The 17500-nt window shown below is 45.4% G+C and overlaps 1 protein-coding gene across 1 annotated transcript in view; it reads left to right on the top strand.

Annotated features, from left to right (window-relative positions):
• LOC149434988 (period circadian protein homolog 3-like) overlaps positions 1-15194 on the top strand; it is a gene marked incomplete at its 3' end in the record, with an annotated part of 66875 nt that extends 51681 nt beyond the window's left edge. The window contains exons 7-8 of the mRNA XM_089663137.1: positions 14763-14905; positions 15116-15194. Coding sequence (XP_089519263.1) covers positions 14763-14905; positions 15116-15194 — 222 coding nt within the window. The remainder of the gene's footprint in view (positions 1-14762; positions 14906-15115) is intronic.
• Positions 15195-17500: the final 2306 nt, after the last annotated feature.

Raw genomic sequence — 17500 nt, 5'->3', positions numbered from 1 at the left:
TTGGTGGTCTTTATTCACCGCTGGGAGTTTTATTTTTTTTTGCTATGTAAATGAAAATGTCCAAAAATTTTGAAAAGAGTGTTTTTCTTATAAAATTTTACAAATTAATAATATTTCATCATAAATCTTAGCCAAAATTTATTCCGTTATCTGATTAGTAAAAAAGAAAATAACCCAAATTCGTTTATAGCCAAAAATTATAATTTTTTAAAAAAAAAATTCTACATTTTTATTTTATTTTTTTATATTTGTTTTTTTTTTTTTTACATACTGTCACCCTAGCAGTACAGTGACACTGTACTACTTGTGGGGGGTGATGAAGATTTTTTTTTTTTTTTAACACTGATTGCTTTTACACCCATAAAGGCTGTAAAAGCAATCATTTCTCCTCTCTGGCTGCATTCTTGCGGCCATTGAGAACTACTGTGTGAGCTGTGATTGGTCACAGCTTGTCACATGGTACAAGACTGTTGTGAATAGCCCTGTACCATGTGACCTCTGTGATCATTCACAGATTTCACACGTAACAAGGAATGATGTCAGAAGTGACATCTTGCTTACTACTCTATATGTGATCACTGATTGGCCAATCGGTGATCACATGATCGGGACCTCACACAGAGGTCCCGTACGACGATCGGTGTTCCACTGTGTCCGGAGGACACGGTGGGCACCGGATCGCAGTGCTGCGCACTCCCAGGGGGCGGGGAGGCCGTTTATAAACTGCCACCCGACCCTGCACTGCCACCTTCAGGCCGTTTATATACAACAGCCAGACGGGAGGTGGTTAATAGCAAAATAATCACGTTTTAGAAGTTGATCTTCTTGATCTATTTTGAGATTATATTCTAGAGTTGTATTCATTTCTTTTTAGTGTAATAAAAATGAATGCACTCATCAAATAGCAACAATTTCCAATCGTCCACTCCTCCTCTTCCCTGAGTGCCCCCATAGCAAGTTGTGCGCTGTGGGGGGCACTCCTGAGTCAGGCTGTGGGCATCCATAGACAAACACTGCGTGGCTTGGCTAAACCTCCCACTCTCTGCTCACAGGAGTGACAGCAGCAGGAGCCAATGGTTCTTGCTGCTATCACTGTAGCCTGTGAGAAGAGGGTGCAGCGCTGCTACACATGAACAATAGCGCTGGATTTAGAGAGACCTCGGGTAGGTTTTTCGGAGAGGGAGGAACAGTTAGTGGGGTGTTTTTTTTTTTTGCTTTGTTTTTTTGTGTTTAGCTTTACGGTAAAAAATATTTTTAAATTTAGAACCTTTAGAATTTTTTTTTTTTTTTTTTTGGTTGAACTGGATAGACTTGTCTTTTCTTTTTTAGCCAGACTAAGGCTCAGTTCACACCAGCTTTGTTAGCAGGCGTCAGACGCGTTTCGGAAGCGTTTTTAACGCTTCTCAAGCACCTACGAAAATTCTGCACACAGTGCTGTTCACACTGAAGCGTTAGCGTCGCGGCAAAACTCAGGAGGAGTTGAAGCCTCCCGTTCACGTCTATGGTGCCGCTCTGCAAACACCTGCCAGGTTGCAAGGCGGTTGCAAAGCGTTAATACCGTTTAACTTCATTATAGGTATTCGTGGTGCGGTTTTAACGCTTGGCAAACGCCTATCAACCGCCTCAAAACCGCACATGGGGCATTTGGGGAGCGTTAAAAACGCTACCCAAACGCCTGTCTAACGCTATAGGTGCGTTTGGCAAAAGTTAGAAATAAAGTCAAGTGTGAATGAGCCCTAGCTGTGCAACTATGTAACCACTTTAAGCCTTCGTAACTAGTGCTCCCCTCATGATGCTCCATTCTCAGGATATGTTAATAAATGTCCTCCCTTTCTCAGCCGACAGCATCAATCCCCATCAATAATCAGGAGCCAATTAAAGTGGTTTCCAATCATGTGATCTCTATGTTGGCTATGTGGGCTGGAAGCTTTTTTGATAAAATATCTGCCTTCAGATTGCAGATGCCACTTTAGCCTTCAGGTGGCAATGTTCATCTGTTTAATACTGTAATTGGCTTGTGCAAGGACAGAATTAAAAAAAAAAAATACGAATCAAGATAAGGTTTTTAGGTCTCTCTTTTTTTTGGAACATTGGTTTTTTTTTTAAAAACTGTGTGCGTACTAAAAGCCTAAGGCTGTATGCACAATAGGCGTTTATCCTTGGTGAATACGGTCTTGTTGATCTTGATGGAGAAGTCAGGGGGAGGGGGCACAGGTTGGGGGGAATACTAAAAGCTCGGTTTTGGAAAGATTGAGTTTGAGGAAGTGGAGTGACATCCAGTCCGATATGTCACTTAGAGTAGGTTGGTGATGCGATTGGAGACTGAGGGGGTGAGGTGAGGGGTAGAGAGATAGATTTGTGTGTTGTCGGCATAGAGATGGTAGTTTAAGCCGTGGGAGTTTATCAATTGGCCGACCTAGCTGCTTTGTGTGTTTCTTTCCTCTCGCAGCCACAGCGTATTCTCCAGGAGTGCAATAAACCTGTCACAAGTAATAGAAGCAAGTCCCGGAAATGACATGCACCTGATTAGACTTAACTCTGCAATTTCTTGCAAAGTTGCTGAATTCCTGGAATTTAAAGTACATGTACTTGAAAATTAAAAGAAACGACTCTTGAAACTGAAGGCTGTCGTTGCTTATTTCTGCAAATACTAGATGTCTGGAGGTCATGCCTACCCTTTCCAGTGTTTGAATTGTGAATTCAAATACAAGCAAGTCTATAGATAAGGATCTCTGACTTTATTTCAGGTACTTATATAGCGCCGTCAATTTACGCAGCACTTTATTTATATATATAGTACATTCACATCAGTCCCTAACCCTCAAGGGGCGTACAATGTAAGCATTCACATCAGTCCCTGACACTCAAGGGGCGTACAATGTAAGCATTCACATCAGTCCCTGACACTCAAGGGGCGTACAATGTAAGCATTCACATCAGTCCCTGACACTCAAGGGGCGTACAATGTAAGCATTCACATCAGTCCCTGACACTCAAGGGGCGTACAATGTAAGCATTCACATCAGTCCCTAACCCTCAAGGGGCGTACAATGTAAGCATTCACATCAGTCCCTGACACTCAAGGGGCGTACAATGTAAGCATTCACATCAGTCCCTGACACTCAAGGGGCGTACAATGTAAGCATTCACATCAGTCCCTGACACTCAAGGGGCGTACGATCTAAGCATTCTCATCATTCCCTGACCCTCAAGGGGCGTACGATCTAAGCATTCTCATCATTCCCTGACCCTCAAGGGGCGTACGATCTAAGCATTCTCATCATTCCCTGACCCTCAAGGGGCGTACGATCTAAAGCATTCACATCAGTCCCTAACCCTCAAGGGGCGTACGATCTAAGCATTCTCATCATTCCCTGACCCTCAAGGGGCGTACGATCTAAGCATTCTCATCATTCCCTGACCCTCAAGGGGCGTACGATCTAAAGCATTCTCATCATTCCCTGACACTCAAGGGGCGTACGATCTAAGCATTCACATCAGTCCCTAACCCTCAAGGGGCGTACAATCTAAGATCCCTAACTCACATTCATACATACACATACTAGGGCAAATTCAGACAGGATCCAATTAACCTACCAGCATGTCTTTGGAGTGTGGAAGGAAACCGGATTACCCGGAGGAAACCCACGCAGGCACAGGGAGAACATGCAAACTGCAGGCAGGTGGTTGGGATTCGAACCAACAACCCTAGTACTGCCAGGCAGAAGTGCTAACCGTTTAGCCACTGCGCTGCCTACTTTCCTGATTTACTTGTTTTTCAGGTCAGTGATTTAAAGGGGCTATGAAACATCCAGCCAGCTATTTGTTCAGGGGGGTCAGCAAAGACAACTTCCATGTTTGTCTCAGGAAAGGTCTAGTTTTGAGATCAAACCAGTATCGATCTGTAACATATTTAGAAGGTCCAAAATAGATCATTTTCATAAAAAAATAAATCTATTTGGATATATAGGGGGTATTGCGACAGCACATCAAAATAGACTTCAATCACTTTTAATGAATGGTCAATAGCACAGCGGAGAAGCCTTTATATTGTCAGACTTCGGCAAACACAATCGATGTAATCACTCAACAAACAGGCATCAAAGCACTGTACTTAGCTGAATCAGACGTAATTGACAACCTAAGATTGGTTTTGCCGCTGCTGGCAAAACATAAAAAAGTGTGTACACCCCCCCCCCCCCCAACCAGGTGACTCGACGTTTTGACCCTACTGGGTCTTTGTAGAGTCACAGGAGGAAGTACCTGAATGTACTTTGAGGAAGGAACTCCTACCCCTGGATGGTACGTCCATTTAACTCCTAAAGCACTCAATACATAAAAGATCAATACAACGAAAAGATTAAAAGGAAAGCGAGACATAAACTCCCATAGAAAACATCTCATCTTGGTGTGTCCACCATTGTATTGGCTACAACCAGACTTGTGTATGGAAACTGGTGAAAAGCATTCAGGATGAGAATCCGTTAAAAAGAGAAACCTATGGAGGATTATTTATTCTTCTTTTCGGGATCATGTTCTTTCGATGGATTTGCTTTGCACCAGAATCCTTGTGATGGCACACACAGGGGCTGACTGATAACTCATGGGGTCCCTGGGCAATAGGGGATCATGGGGCCCCTGTGTCCTTGCCCACACTCAAAAAAAGCCTATGAAAAAGGTACCATGGGGCCCCCTACTGACCCTGGGCCCTCGGGCAGTGCCCGAGTTTCCAAATGGTCAGTCCGCCCCTGCTAGCACATTAGGCCTTTTACCTTGCCGGGTTTTTTTTTTTAGCTAGTATAAGATAGTGCAGTGCTAGAAAGTATATGAGTGTGATAACAATGATAATATAAAGGAATAATTCTCAATAAGATACAAGGGACAAATGTAAACCATACATGACCATCATAAAATAGCTCTTAATCATGAAATATTAGAAAAAAAATCCATTAATAAATTCAAATGCGATTGAGAAGTCAAGAATCATGAATGGACCCTGCGGTGACACGATTAATCCCGGTGGTATATCAGTCATCAGACAGGGTGGTGGGTGGCAACAAATAGATAAAATGCGCACTCACCAGAAGCGCAAAGGGAATGCGCAATGTATGTAATCAGGTGGAGGTCTGCCCAGAATCCCTCTTAAGATGGTACAGGTTAGGAGTGGTGAATAACGTCAGGGTGTCCTTACATCCGGGGGTCCACTTAAAGGACGTGCATTCAGCCTCTTCATAAACCAGGAATTGTCACCAGGGGGAGCTCTGGGGGGTTAAAAAGGTCACTTTTTTTTTTTTTTGTTTGTTCATTTGTTTTACCTTTTACTACCACTTTAAATGAATTTGGCATTAGAGGGTAAAAGTTGCTTTCTCAATAATGTTCCCCTGTGACTTGAGAGATCCATTTGGCGCAAAGCGCGCAATCGTCTGGTTAAGGGGGGGGGGTGTACTTTTTTTTTTTTTTTTTTTTTTTATCATTTGTTAGCAGCAGTAATTCCGTTCTTTTGATGCCCATTACGTTTGATTCAGCCAAGTACAGTGCTTTCATGCCTGTTTCTTGAGTGCTGCGTTGATTGTGTTTGAAGTCCTGACAGCATATTGACCGTTCGTTACAAGTGATTAAAGTCTGTTTCGATCTGATTCTACAGTACCTCCCTTGAATATCCTAAATGATTGCTTTGATTTGTCATGAAATGTCATTTTGTGAAGGTCATCTAATAATAATATGAACTTTTAACAAATGTTTCTGATCGATACTGGGGTTTTTTATTATTATATTTTTCAGGTACTTATATAGTGCCATCAATTTACTTAGCGCTTTACATATACAGTTGTGTTCAAAATAATAGCATCAGACATCACTAACCGGATCAATCCCTGTTTTTGGTAGAAATGATATTTCTACATGGCAAATAACTTCCTAGCAGGTGTAGTAGAGTCATAGAAATCCAACAGACCCAACAGTCATGACATGCATGCTGCTGATTCTGTGTCATTGAATCACTCATTGAAAGGGACGTGTTCAAAATAATAGCAGTGTGGAGTTCTATTAGTGAGGTCATTCATTCTTTGAAAAACAGGTGGCAATTATTGCCCTTATTTAAGGAAGGAAGGCAGCAAATGTTGGACATGCTGGTTACAGTGCATTTCTCTCTGAAATTCTGAGGAAAATGGGTCGTTCCAGACATTGTTCAGAAGAACAGCGTACCTTGATTACAAAGTTGATTGGAGGGGAAAACATATAAAGAAGTGCAGAAAATGATCGGCTGCTCAGCTAAAATGATCGCAAATGCTTTAAAATGGCAATCAAAACCTGAAAGACGTGGAAGAAAGCGAAAAACTACCATTGGAATGGATAGAAGAATAGCCAAAATGGGGCGGACTCAGCCAACAATCAGCTCCAGGAAGATGAAAGAAGGTGTGACGTTCCCTGTGAGGACTGTTACAATTAGAAGACGCCGATGTGAAGCCAAGCTATCTGCAAGAAGTCCCCGCAAAGTCCCACTGTTGGGAAAAAGACGTGTGCTGAAGAGGTTACAATCTGCCAAAGAGCACATTGACCGGCCTAAAGAGAAATGGCGCAACATTTTGTGGACTGATGGAAGTAAGATTGTTCTTTTTGGGTCTAGTGGGCGGAGACAGTTTGTCAGACGACCCCCAAACACTGAATTCAAGCCACAGTACACTGTGAAGACAGTGAAGCATGGTGGTGCAAGCATCATGAAATGGGGATGTTTCTCATACTACGGTGTTGGGCCTATTTATCGCATACCAGGGATCATGGCTCAGTTTGAATACATCAGAATACTTGAAGAGGTCATGCTGCCTTATGATGAAGAGGAAATGCCCTTGAAATGGGTGTTCCAACAAGACAACGACCCCAAACACACCAGTAAATGTGCAACATCTTGGTTCCAGACCAACAAGATTGACGTTATGGAGGGGCCAGCTCAATCCCCGGATCTTCATCCAATAGAAAACTTGTGGGGTGACATCAAAAATGCAGTTTCTGAGGCAAAACCAAGAAATAGACGAGAACTGTGGAATGTGGTCCAATCATCCTGGGCTGGAATACCTGATCACAGGGGCCAGAAGTTGGGTGACTCCATGCAACACAGATGTACAGCAGTTCTCAGAAACAGTGCGACTTCAACCAAATATTCATTAAGTGATTCAAAGGAGGTAGACTAGTTTATTTGAACACAGATACAAGATATATACACTCGGGGACAATCCCCCCTCCCTGCATCATGAAACAGGGCGGGGCAATCTACATTTAGTAACAAGAGATACACAGGTATTCAAACTTCACACCAGCAGACAGTCCCATCAGGAGGGAGGGCTGCTGGAGACCCCCCTACTAAGTGAATACACATAAACACAGACATCCCATAATAGTTTGCTCCCAAGCCAGACAAACAATAGAACAATGGGATGCAGCCGCACAACATCAATCCGCAACCTCCATCCCATCTATCTCCTAGACATGTCTACACAATATGAGGACAGATCACCCTGTACCCCTAACAGGCACAGGGTGACTTACACATAAGAGGGATATGGGGAGCTGAGACAGGGGTCTCCCCACCTCTCCAAAGTGAGCTGGGTTCCATTAGCCCCCCACCCAAAGTGACTCCTGCCACATTCCCCCCCCCCCCCCGACAAGCAGAGCAACAAGATCGATCGCACATGGGACTGCGGCTGTAAACCGATGAAAATACTTGAATATGCCAACCGCCTCCCACACCAGACAATAAGCAGAGTAATTAGTCCCACTGTCAGTGTCTGCTTATGTAACAGCGTTTGCAATTAGTGCCTCGTGTACGAAGGATTATAGCCTGATGCCTGGTTGTGTCTTCGGTCACATGGTGTTGCATTCGCATTTATTAGGATTCGGCAAGTGATGGGGTAGGATTTGTCACTTTCCATTCTGGTTCCTGGAAATGTCACCCATGTTGACAGCGTGGAAGAAAAAAAAAAGGGGGGGGGGGGGAGAGTGGATCTGCAGAGGGATGAAGCAGTCGCATGCTGCGGCTGACTTTCTACTCTTGTTTTTCAAGAATCACACAGATGGCTGTCTCCTTGGATACAGGCCGCAGCTTTTTAAATGGCAGTCTAGGCAAATTATGAAAACGCGGTCAGTAGATTGCTGGGCTAGAGATTTAATTACGACTTAATTACGACTAGAGATTTAATTACGACTGGACTAGAGCAAATATTGCAGGATTAATATCGTAAAAGGTCTGACAGTTGCTGCCTTACCCCGCTCTGTTTTTGGGGGGTGCATTGTGCGAGGTCAGATATTTGGCAAGGAGGCAACTGGTCGGGTGATCTCTGACTGGAACTCAAAATTCATACTGAAAGTACATACGGATGATGCCCATGGAAGTGGTTGTAGCGGCAGAATGTATAGCGGCAGAATGTATAATGCATTCTATGCATGAAGGTAGAATGTAGCTCCCCCTCACCATCCCATATAGTTACCTGACCCCAAACTCGATCCAGCAATGTGCACGAGAGCAGAGGCTACCCTTGGTTTCTCTCCCCTCATTGGCTCTGACACAATGATTCCTGCTGCTGTCAACCACAGCCAGTGGTTGAACAGCACCAGCTCAAACAGGGGTCTCGCTGCAGACTAGAGCTCCACTTTTGACAGGCAACATGTGACTTCCATTCCACCTAGTCACATACAGTGAAGGAAATGCGTATTTGCTCCCCGGCTGATGGTGAATGTTTGCCCCTCACAAAGAAATGATCAGTCTAACAATCGAATGTTCGGTGTAACACTGAGAGACAGAATAGCAACAAAAAATTCAGCAGAAATGCATATCTAACAAATGATGACTGATCTGCATGTTCATGAGGGAAATATGGATTTGATCCCCTATCATTCAGCAGGATTTCTGATTACCAGGTGTCTTTCATACAGGTAACAAACTGAGATTAGAAGCAGTCTCTTAAAGGGAGTGCTGCTAATCTCATTTTGTAACCTGTATAAAAGACACCTGTCCACAGGAGCAACCAAACCATCAGATTCCAAACTCTCCACCATGACAAAGACCAAAGAGCTGTCCAAGGAGGTCAGGGACAAGATTGTAGACCTACACAAGGCTGGACTGGGCTACCAAACTATGGCCAAGCAGCTTGGTGAGAAGGTGACAACAGTTGGTGCAATCATTCACAAATGGAAGAAACACAAAACAAGTGTCAGTTTCCCTATGACCCCAAGAACACCATCCCAACTGTGAAACATGGTGGTGGAAACATTCTGCTTTGGGGGTGTTTTTCTGCTAAGGAGACCGGAAAACTGCACCGCATCAAAGGGACGATGGACGGGGCAATGTACCGTCAAATCTTGGGTGAGAACCTTCTTCCCTCAGCCAGGGCATTGAAAATGGGTCGTGGATGGGTGTTCCAGCATGACAATGACCCAAAACACACGGCCAAGGCAACAAAGGAGCGGCTCAAGAAGAAGCATATTAAGGTCCTGGAGAGGCCTAGCCAGTCTCCAGACCTTAATCCGATTGAAAATCTGTGGAGGGAGCTGAAAGTTCGAGTTGCCAAACGTCAGCCACCAAACCTTAATGACTTGGAGAGGATCTGCCAAGAGGAGTGGGCCAAAATCCCTCCTGAGATATGTGCGAACCTGGAGGCCAACTCCTGAAACGTCTGACCTCTGTGATTGCCAACAAGGGATTTGCCACCAAGTACTAAGTCATGTCTTGTGAAGGGGATCAAATCCTTCTTTCCCTCATGAACATGCAGATCAGTCATCATTTGTTAGACGCATTTCTGCTGAATTTGTTGTTGTATTCTGTCTCTCAGTGTTACACCGAACATTCCATTGTTAGACCGATCATTTCTGTGTGAGGGGCGAACATTCCATTGTTAGACCGATCATTTCTGTGTGAGGGGCGAACATTCAACATCAGCAGTGGATCAAATACTTATTTCCTTCATTGTGTGTGTATATATATATATAGAGAGAGAGAGAGAGAGAGCGCGCGCACGCTCTCTATAGCTCTCTCCCTCTCTATAGCTCACTCTCTCTATCTCTATCTATATCTTTCTATAGCTCTCTCTCTCTATCTAGCGCTCTCTCGCTCTATAGCTCTCTCTCGCTCTATCGCGCTCTCTGTCGGGCTCTTTATCGCTGTCTCTTTCTAGCGCTCTCTCTAGTGCTCTCTCTAGTGCTCTCTCTCTCTCTAGTGCTCTCTTTCGAACGCGCTCTCTCGTTCTATAGCTCTCTCTCGTTCTATAGCTCTCTCTCGTTCTATAGCTCTCTCTCGTTCTATAGCTCTCTCTCGCTCTATAGATCTCTCTCGCTCTCTCTCGCTCTATCGCGCTCTCTCTCGCTCTATCGCGCTCTCTCTCGCTCTATCGCGCTCTCTCTCGCTCTATCGCGCTCTCTCTCGCTCTATCGCGCTCTCTCTCGCTCTATCGCGCTCTCTCTCGCTCTATCGCGCTCTCTCTCGCTCTATCGCGCTCTCTCTCGCTCTATCGCGCTCTCTCTCGCTCTATCGCGCTCTCTCTCGCTCTATCGCGCTCTCTCTCGCTCTATCGCGCTCTCTCTCGCTCTATCGCGCTCTCTCTCGCTCTCTATCATGCTCTCTATTGCTCTCTCTTTCTAGCGCGCTCTCTCTCTCGCTCTATAGCTCTCTCTTTCTAGCGCGCTCTCTCTCTCGCTCTATAGCTCTCTCTTTCTAGCGCGCTCTCTCTCTCGCTCTATAGCTCTCTCTTTCTAGCGCGCTCTCTCTCTCGCTCTATAGCTCTCTCTTTCTAGCGCGCTCTCTCTCTCGCTCTATAGCTCTCTCTTTCTAGCGCGCTCTCTCTCTCGCTCTATAGCGCTCTCTCGCGCTCTCGCTCTCTATCGCTCTCTATCGCGCTCTCGCGCTCTCTCTCGCGCTCTCTATATAGCTCTCGCTCTATAGCTCTCTCTCTATATAGCTCTCGCTCTATAGCTCTCTCTCTATATAGCTCTCGCTCTATAGCTCTCTCTCTATATAGCTCTCGCTCTATAGCTCTCTCTCTATATAGCTCTCGCTCTATAGCTCTCTCTCTATATAGCTCTCGCTCTATAGCTCTCTCTCTATATAGCTCTCTCTCTATCTATATATATCAATATTCACACACACACTTAAAGCTGCGTAAATTGATGGCGCTATATAAGTACCTGTAATAAAATAAATAAATACACCCAAGGGCCCCAGGTTGGGCTCCAGGGTTTTAAGGCTTGTAAGTGGAGATTTAACAGGTTCCTTATAATAAGTTGAACTTTTTTGAGCCTTCTGTTTTTTGGTTACTTGAACATACTGGCTTCTGAACAGCACAATTCTGCTCTTATCGGGGATACAGTCAGCATAAAAAATGTATGAATGTTACAATTTTCTCTCCTTTTTTTAACTAGCCAGAAAATAATTGATCTTGGAACAGGGGCGGACTGACAACTCATGGGGCCCCCAAACTCAAAAATGCCTATGAAAAAGGTACCAGGGGCATCTCATGGGGCCCCCTACTGACCCCGGGCCCTCGGGCAGTGCCCGAGTTTCCAAATGGTCAGTCCGCCCCTGGTCTTGGAATAATAAGGGCAGTCTGTCTGTTTATCAAATTTCATTCCTATTACATGATCATCGAAGTTGTGCAAGTGGTGATTTAACCTAAATTTTTTTGAGCCTTCTGTGTTTTTGTCCATGGAACACCGTGTTCCGGCTGCTTATATGTGTTGGCGCCTGAATAGGGAATCATTATGTTAATTTTTTCACTTATTTTTAAACGTTGTCTTTCTTTCCGATCATTAATGAACAAATAGGTCATTCATGATCGGAAAGAAAGGCAACTTTTAAAAATTAGTAAAAAAAAAAAAAGAAATTAACATAATGATTCCCTCTCCTTTTTGTGCTCGTCGGAAAATTTGATTGTGGAATAACAGGACCAGCTTTCCTAACATTTCATTTCTGTTACATAATCGGACGGCGCGGATTATCCGTTCACACATGTTGCTGAAGTGCTGTACTAGCTGTAGGGTTTGTTGAAAGGTTCGACCTTCTGTCGTGCGGATGAAAGACCCGTAGTGTTCATGCTTTCTACACAGATATAAAACCGAACACGCGGCCGTGCGGCTGAGCGCGAGCGGCGAGCATCACTTAGCCGGAAAAGAAGACAACAAGCGGAGATTAATAATAGATTTTCTAGAATACTTTTAGTGTTGTCGTCGCTCTGTTCTTGTCAAAGCAAACTGCCTCTTGTCATATTTTTCTGTAAACAAGGCAACATATATAGATAAAAACACTCCCTCCCCCCCCAAAAAAATATAAATAAAAAATTGTTTATATTGTTTAAATTTTTTTATTATGTTTACATTTTATTATAAAAAATGTTTATATTTTTATCAAGCATCTCGTGGACAAAATGTCTGAATTGCCTCCAATCCAAATTCAGAGTACGATTTTTGCAAGGCAACATTGAAAGTTCGTAAAGAAGACATTCAAGGATAAAACCTCACTTATAATCCTCCTATTACCCATAATCCCTTTCCTACACTTAACAAATCACTTTACAGTCAGGTTGTTTTCATGTGCGAGATTCCTGCTACCAGTTCAAATATGTCCCAGTTTTTGTTTTGTTTTTTTGTTTTTGTGGGTTTTTTTTTGTTTTTGTGTTTTTTTGTTTTTCTGTTTTTTTTTTTTTTTCTGTTTGAAAAATATACTATACATGAGTAAAAAATACAATGTAATTTTTCCCCCCTGATTTCTCAGTCATTAAAGTGGTTGTAAACCTCAATTTACAAAGCTGAACAAAGCCTATCCCTCTATAGTTTATACTTCTCTCAATCCAGAGCACTAAGTGTCATTTCTGTCTGCTGCCTCCTTTGTCTGCTATCTGCCTTCTGAATCATGAAAGAACATGTTTTCCTGATAGCAAGAGCTATAAAGGTGACAGGAGGGAGCTCTAGCACACAGCCTGCGATTGACTGCTTCAGCTCTGTTCTTGAGTGCTGTGGCAAGGAGGGTGTGCCCCTTCCTTCCATTCAGCTCTCAATTGGTTCTGCAGAGTGTAACGTCAGCTCCCTGCTTTCTGAAGCCTTAGACAAACTTTATAAATTCTGCACTTTGAACGGCTCTGGAGGAGACAACTGCAGATACACAGGTACAACTGTTGTAGGACATTTCATCTCCGTGTATCACCTGAGGCCAGCCGCTTCACTGGGTACTTTATTATTTTCCCCATTAGGCACTCTTACCAGAGCCATGTTGTCCTTGGCACGTTCACGGCTTCTCGCTGGGATGGGGGAGCTGGTCAGCAGCAAAGCCAGGCTGCCCTGTCGTGGGTCTGTCTACACGGCCACACAATGGGTTGTCCTTTTGCCTTGAAGCCAATACAGGACTTAAAGGTGAACTCCAGGCAAAGAGCTGAATACACAGACAAAATGCATGTAAGGCAGCTGTTTTGCCCACCAAAGGATTTGCACCCAGTCCTGAGATTTACGCAGCTCTGCCACACTATACGGCTCTGTCTGGAAGGGGTGGAGACCTGATCTTTTATTTGCTGAAGTTTAGGACCCCTTACAGGGGTCTTGTCCCTCCCCCAGCCCATGACTTGACAAGGAAAAGGTCTTGTCTCTCCCCCAGCCTGTAACTGGACAATGAAAGGAGAAGTAGTTCAGTGATGAGCTCATCTCTGTCACTCTGCTTTTCCCCCACTCAGAGGATCTATGCATAAAGGAGCAGTACAGCCAAACCTCATTTGGCTGTACTTCTGTGGATCACAAGAGTGCAGTTCATTCTGCACCCCTGTGACCCGTTTTCAGTTGACAGCGGTCTAAAATCTGTTGTTGGCGGACGTCACTAAGCTAGTCCAGGCTGGGGAAAGATCCCAACTTTAAAGTCGGGATCCACCTAGATCTCTGGACCGGCACCTGGCTCAGCCACTCGGTAATCCACTAGGAGCCTGAGCCGGCCTCTCCCTCCACAGCCCAGAGACCCCCGGGTAAGCGGGGGGGCAGAGCAGAGAGCCATGACTGACAGTCACCAGCTCACCTCACTGAGAACAGAGCGATCAGCTGTGTTTGATCGCTCAGTTCTCAGTCTTAGAGCCAGCGTGGGACAGTTGCAGCATCAGAATGATGCTGCATCCACTTAGGCAAGTATGATTTCTTAAAAAAAAAAAACCCTCAACTTTTAACCTCCTTAGCGGTATTCCCGAGTGTAGCTCGGGGTAAAATGTCAGTACCAAAATACAATATGACAGCCTGAAGGGGTGGTGTACAGAACGCCCAACCCCCTGCCCCCTCCATAAATTACATTTCCTGCATGTGTGATTGGCTCACTGATTTTCACAGAAGTCTGCAATAAGATTCAAGTCAGATTTGGGGCACCACCTGCAAGAAAAATGCCATTTTTTTTTTTTTTGCAAAATACTCCCAAAGGGAAATCACGTGTGAAAGGATGCAGACCCTGCCACTTTCCTCATTCGAGCCCTGCAGGTGCAGATTGATAATTATAAAATCACTCCTATTCACATTCACTTTCCACATGGATACAGACAAACTGATATTTCTTCTGAACAACAAAAAGTTTATTCAAATCCTTGCAATGTACATAAATCGCCCAGAGGGGAGAGTTGTTTTTTCTTTTTTCTCAGTGGAGTTCCTGTTTAAAATGATCATTTATGTTTTAGTGTTGATTCCAGTGACAAATGTAACCATCCCGTCATTTTAGTAGAATTTTGTTAATTTTGCCATTAAAGCCGTGTTTCCATTTTTCTCAGGGGAGGGAAAGACCGCGATCACGAGATTCGGTACAACCCTTACCGTATGACGCCGTACTCTGTGAAAGTCCGCACGTCTCTTGAGGTTGAGCCGGAGCATTGCTGCCTTGCTTTGGTGGAAAAGATTCACTCGGGATATGAGGGTAAGTTTTTTGTAGATTTCTACAGATGTGATGCTCAGAGTCGAGGAGACAATGGAACGGATTACACCAGCTGTCTATTTTCTGCAGTTGATGATTGAAATTCTGTGATCACCAAATACAGTGTTGGCAGGTCTTATCATTCCGTCCCCTTTTTAGTGCTTTTTGACTTTTAAATTCGTACCCTTTTACATTGTCCTGTTTCCATTACAGCTCCCAGAATTCCCCTGGATAAACGGATCTTCACCACCACACATACCCCTGGCTGCGTTTTTCTAGAGGTAGACGATCGGTAAGTTGTGTGGTTTTTGTTTTTTTTTTTCCTAAGAATTGGTTATAAAGGGGCAGCACAGTGGCTAAATGGTTAGCACTTCCGCCTGGGTTGTTGGTTCGAATCCCAACCACGGCACCACCTGCCTGGAGTTTGCATGTTCTCCCTGTACTTGCATGGGTTTCCTCCGGGTACTCCAGTTTCCTCTCACGCTCCGAAGATATGCTGGTAGGTTAATTGGATTCTGTCTAAATTGTCCCTAGCGTGGCTTAAAATTTCAAGTACTGAGCTACTAGCCAGGCCTTAGAGTTACTCGCCACCAACAAACACACACAAACAGGGACACCTGTACACACACACAGACATGTACATACACACACAGACATGTACATACACACACAGACATGTACATACACACACAGACATGTACATACACACACACACAGACATGTACATACACACACACACAGACATGTACACACACACACAGACATGTACATACACACACACACAGACATGTACATACACACACACACAGACATGTACATACACACACACACAGACATGTACATACACACACACACAGACATGTACATACACACACACACAGACATGTACATACACACACAGAGACACCTGTACACACACACAGACATGTACATACACACACAGACATGTACATACACACACAGACATGTACATACACACACAGACATGTACATACACACACAGACATGTACACACACAAACACAGACATGTACACACACAAACACAGACATGTACACACACACACACAGACATGTACACACACACACACACACAGACATGTACACACACACACACACACACAGACATGTACACACACACACAGACATGTACACACACACACACACACACACAGACATGTACACACACACACACACAGACATGTACACACACACAGACATGTACATACACACACAGACATGTACATACACACACACACAGACATGTACATACACACACAGACATGTACATACACACACACACAGACATGTACATACACACACAGAGACACTTGTATACATACACAGGCACGTACAGACACGCATACACACAGATACATGTACATACATAGAAATACACATCTTCTCTCCTCTCTCTCTCTCCCCTCTCCTCTCTCCCTCTCTCTCTCTCTCCTCTCTCTCTATCCCCCCTCTCTCTATCCCCCCTCTCTCTCTATCCCCCCCTCTCTCTATCCCCCCCTCTCTCTCCCCTCTCCCCCCCCCCTCTCTCTCCCCCTCTCCCCCCCCCCCTCTCTCTCCCCTCTCCCTCCCCCCCCCTCTCTCTCTCCCCTCTCCCTCCCCCCCCCTCTCCCTCCCCCCCCCTCTCCCTCCCCCCCCCCTCTCCCTCCCCCCTCCCTCCCCCCCCTCTCTCCCTCCCCCCCTCCCTCCCCCCCCCCTCTCTCCCTCCCCCCTCTCCCTCTCCCCCTCCCCCCTCTCCCCCTCCCCCCCTCTCCCTCTCCCCCTCCCCCCTCTCCCCCTCCCCCCCTCTCCCTCTCCCCCCCTCTCCCCCCTCCCCACTCTCCCCCCTCCCCCCACTCTCCCCCCTCTCTCTCTTCTCTCTTTTCTCTCTCTCCCCCCTCTCTCCCTCTCTCTTCTCTCTCCCCCTCTCTCTTCTCTCTCTCCCTCTCTCTTTTCTCTCTCCCTCTCTCTTCTCTCTCTCCCTCTCTCTTTTCTCTCTCTCCCCCCCCTCTCTCTCCCCCCCTCCCCCCCTCTCTCTCTCCTCTCTCCTCCCTCTCTCTCTCCTCTCTCCTCCCTCTCTCTCTCCTCTCTCCTCCCTCTCTCTCTCCTCTCTCCTCCCTCTCTCTCTCCTCTCTCTCTCTCTCCTCTCTCCTCCCTCTCTCTCTCCTCTCTCTTCCCCCTCTCCTCTCTCTTCCCCCTCTCCTCTCTCTTCCCCCTCTCCTCTCTCTTCCCCCTCTCTTCCCCTTCTCACCCCCCCTCTCTTCCCCTTCTCACCCCCCTCTCTCTCTTTCTCCCTCTCTCTCTCTCCTCTCTTCCCCCTCTTCTCTCTCTCACCCCCTCTTCCCCTCCCCCCCCCTCTCTCTTTCTCCCTCTCTCTCTCTCCTCTCTTCCCCCTCTTCTCTCTCTCACCCCCTCTTCCCCTTCTCTCCTCTCTCTCTCTCACCATATGGGGCTGTGCACACAAACACCTTCTCCAAGGGCTGCTGATCTCCAGGCAGCACGGAAGGGGGGGGGCTGAGTGGTCCCTAAAAATATTTTATTTTTTTTAGTGCCACCCCTTCAATAAATGTAGGCACCTTTTGTCAAAGTACCCCAAAGCTGTC

This window comes from Staurois parvus, unplaced genomic scaffold (genome assembly GCF_062004578.1).
Source record: "Staurois parvus isolate SC_StPar_1 unplaced genomic scaffold, SC_StPar_1.0 ptg001631l, whole genome shotgun sequence".
Classification (NCBI taxonomy): domain Eukaryota; kingdom Metazoa; phylum Chordata; class Amphibia; order Anura; family Ranidae; genus Staurois; species Staurois parvus.
The sequence above is the reverse complement of the archived record's forward strand: the minus strand, read 5'-3'. Positions and strand labels throughout refer to the sequence as shown.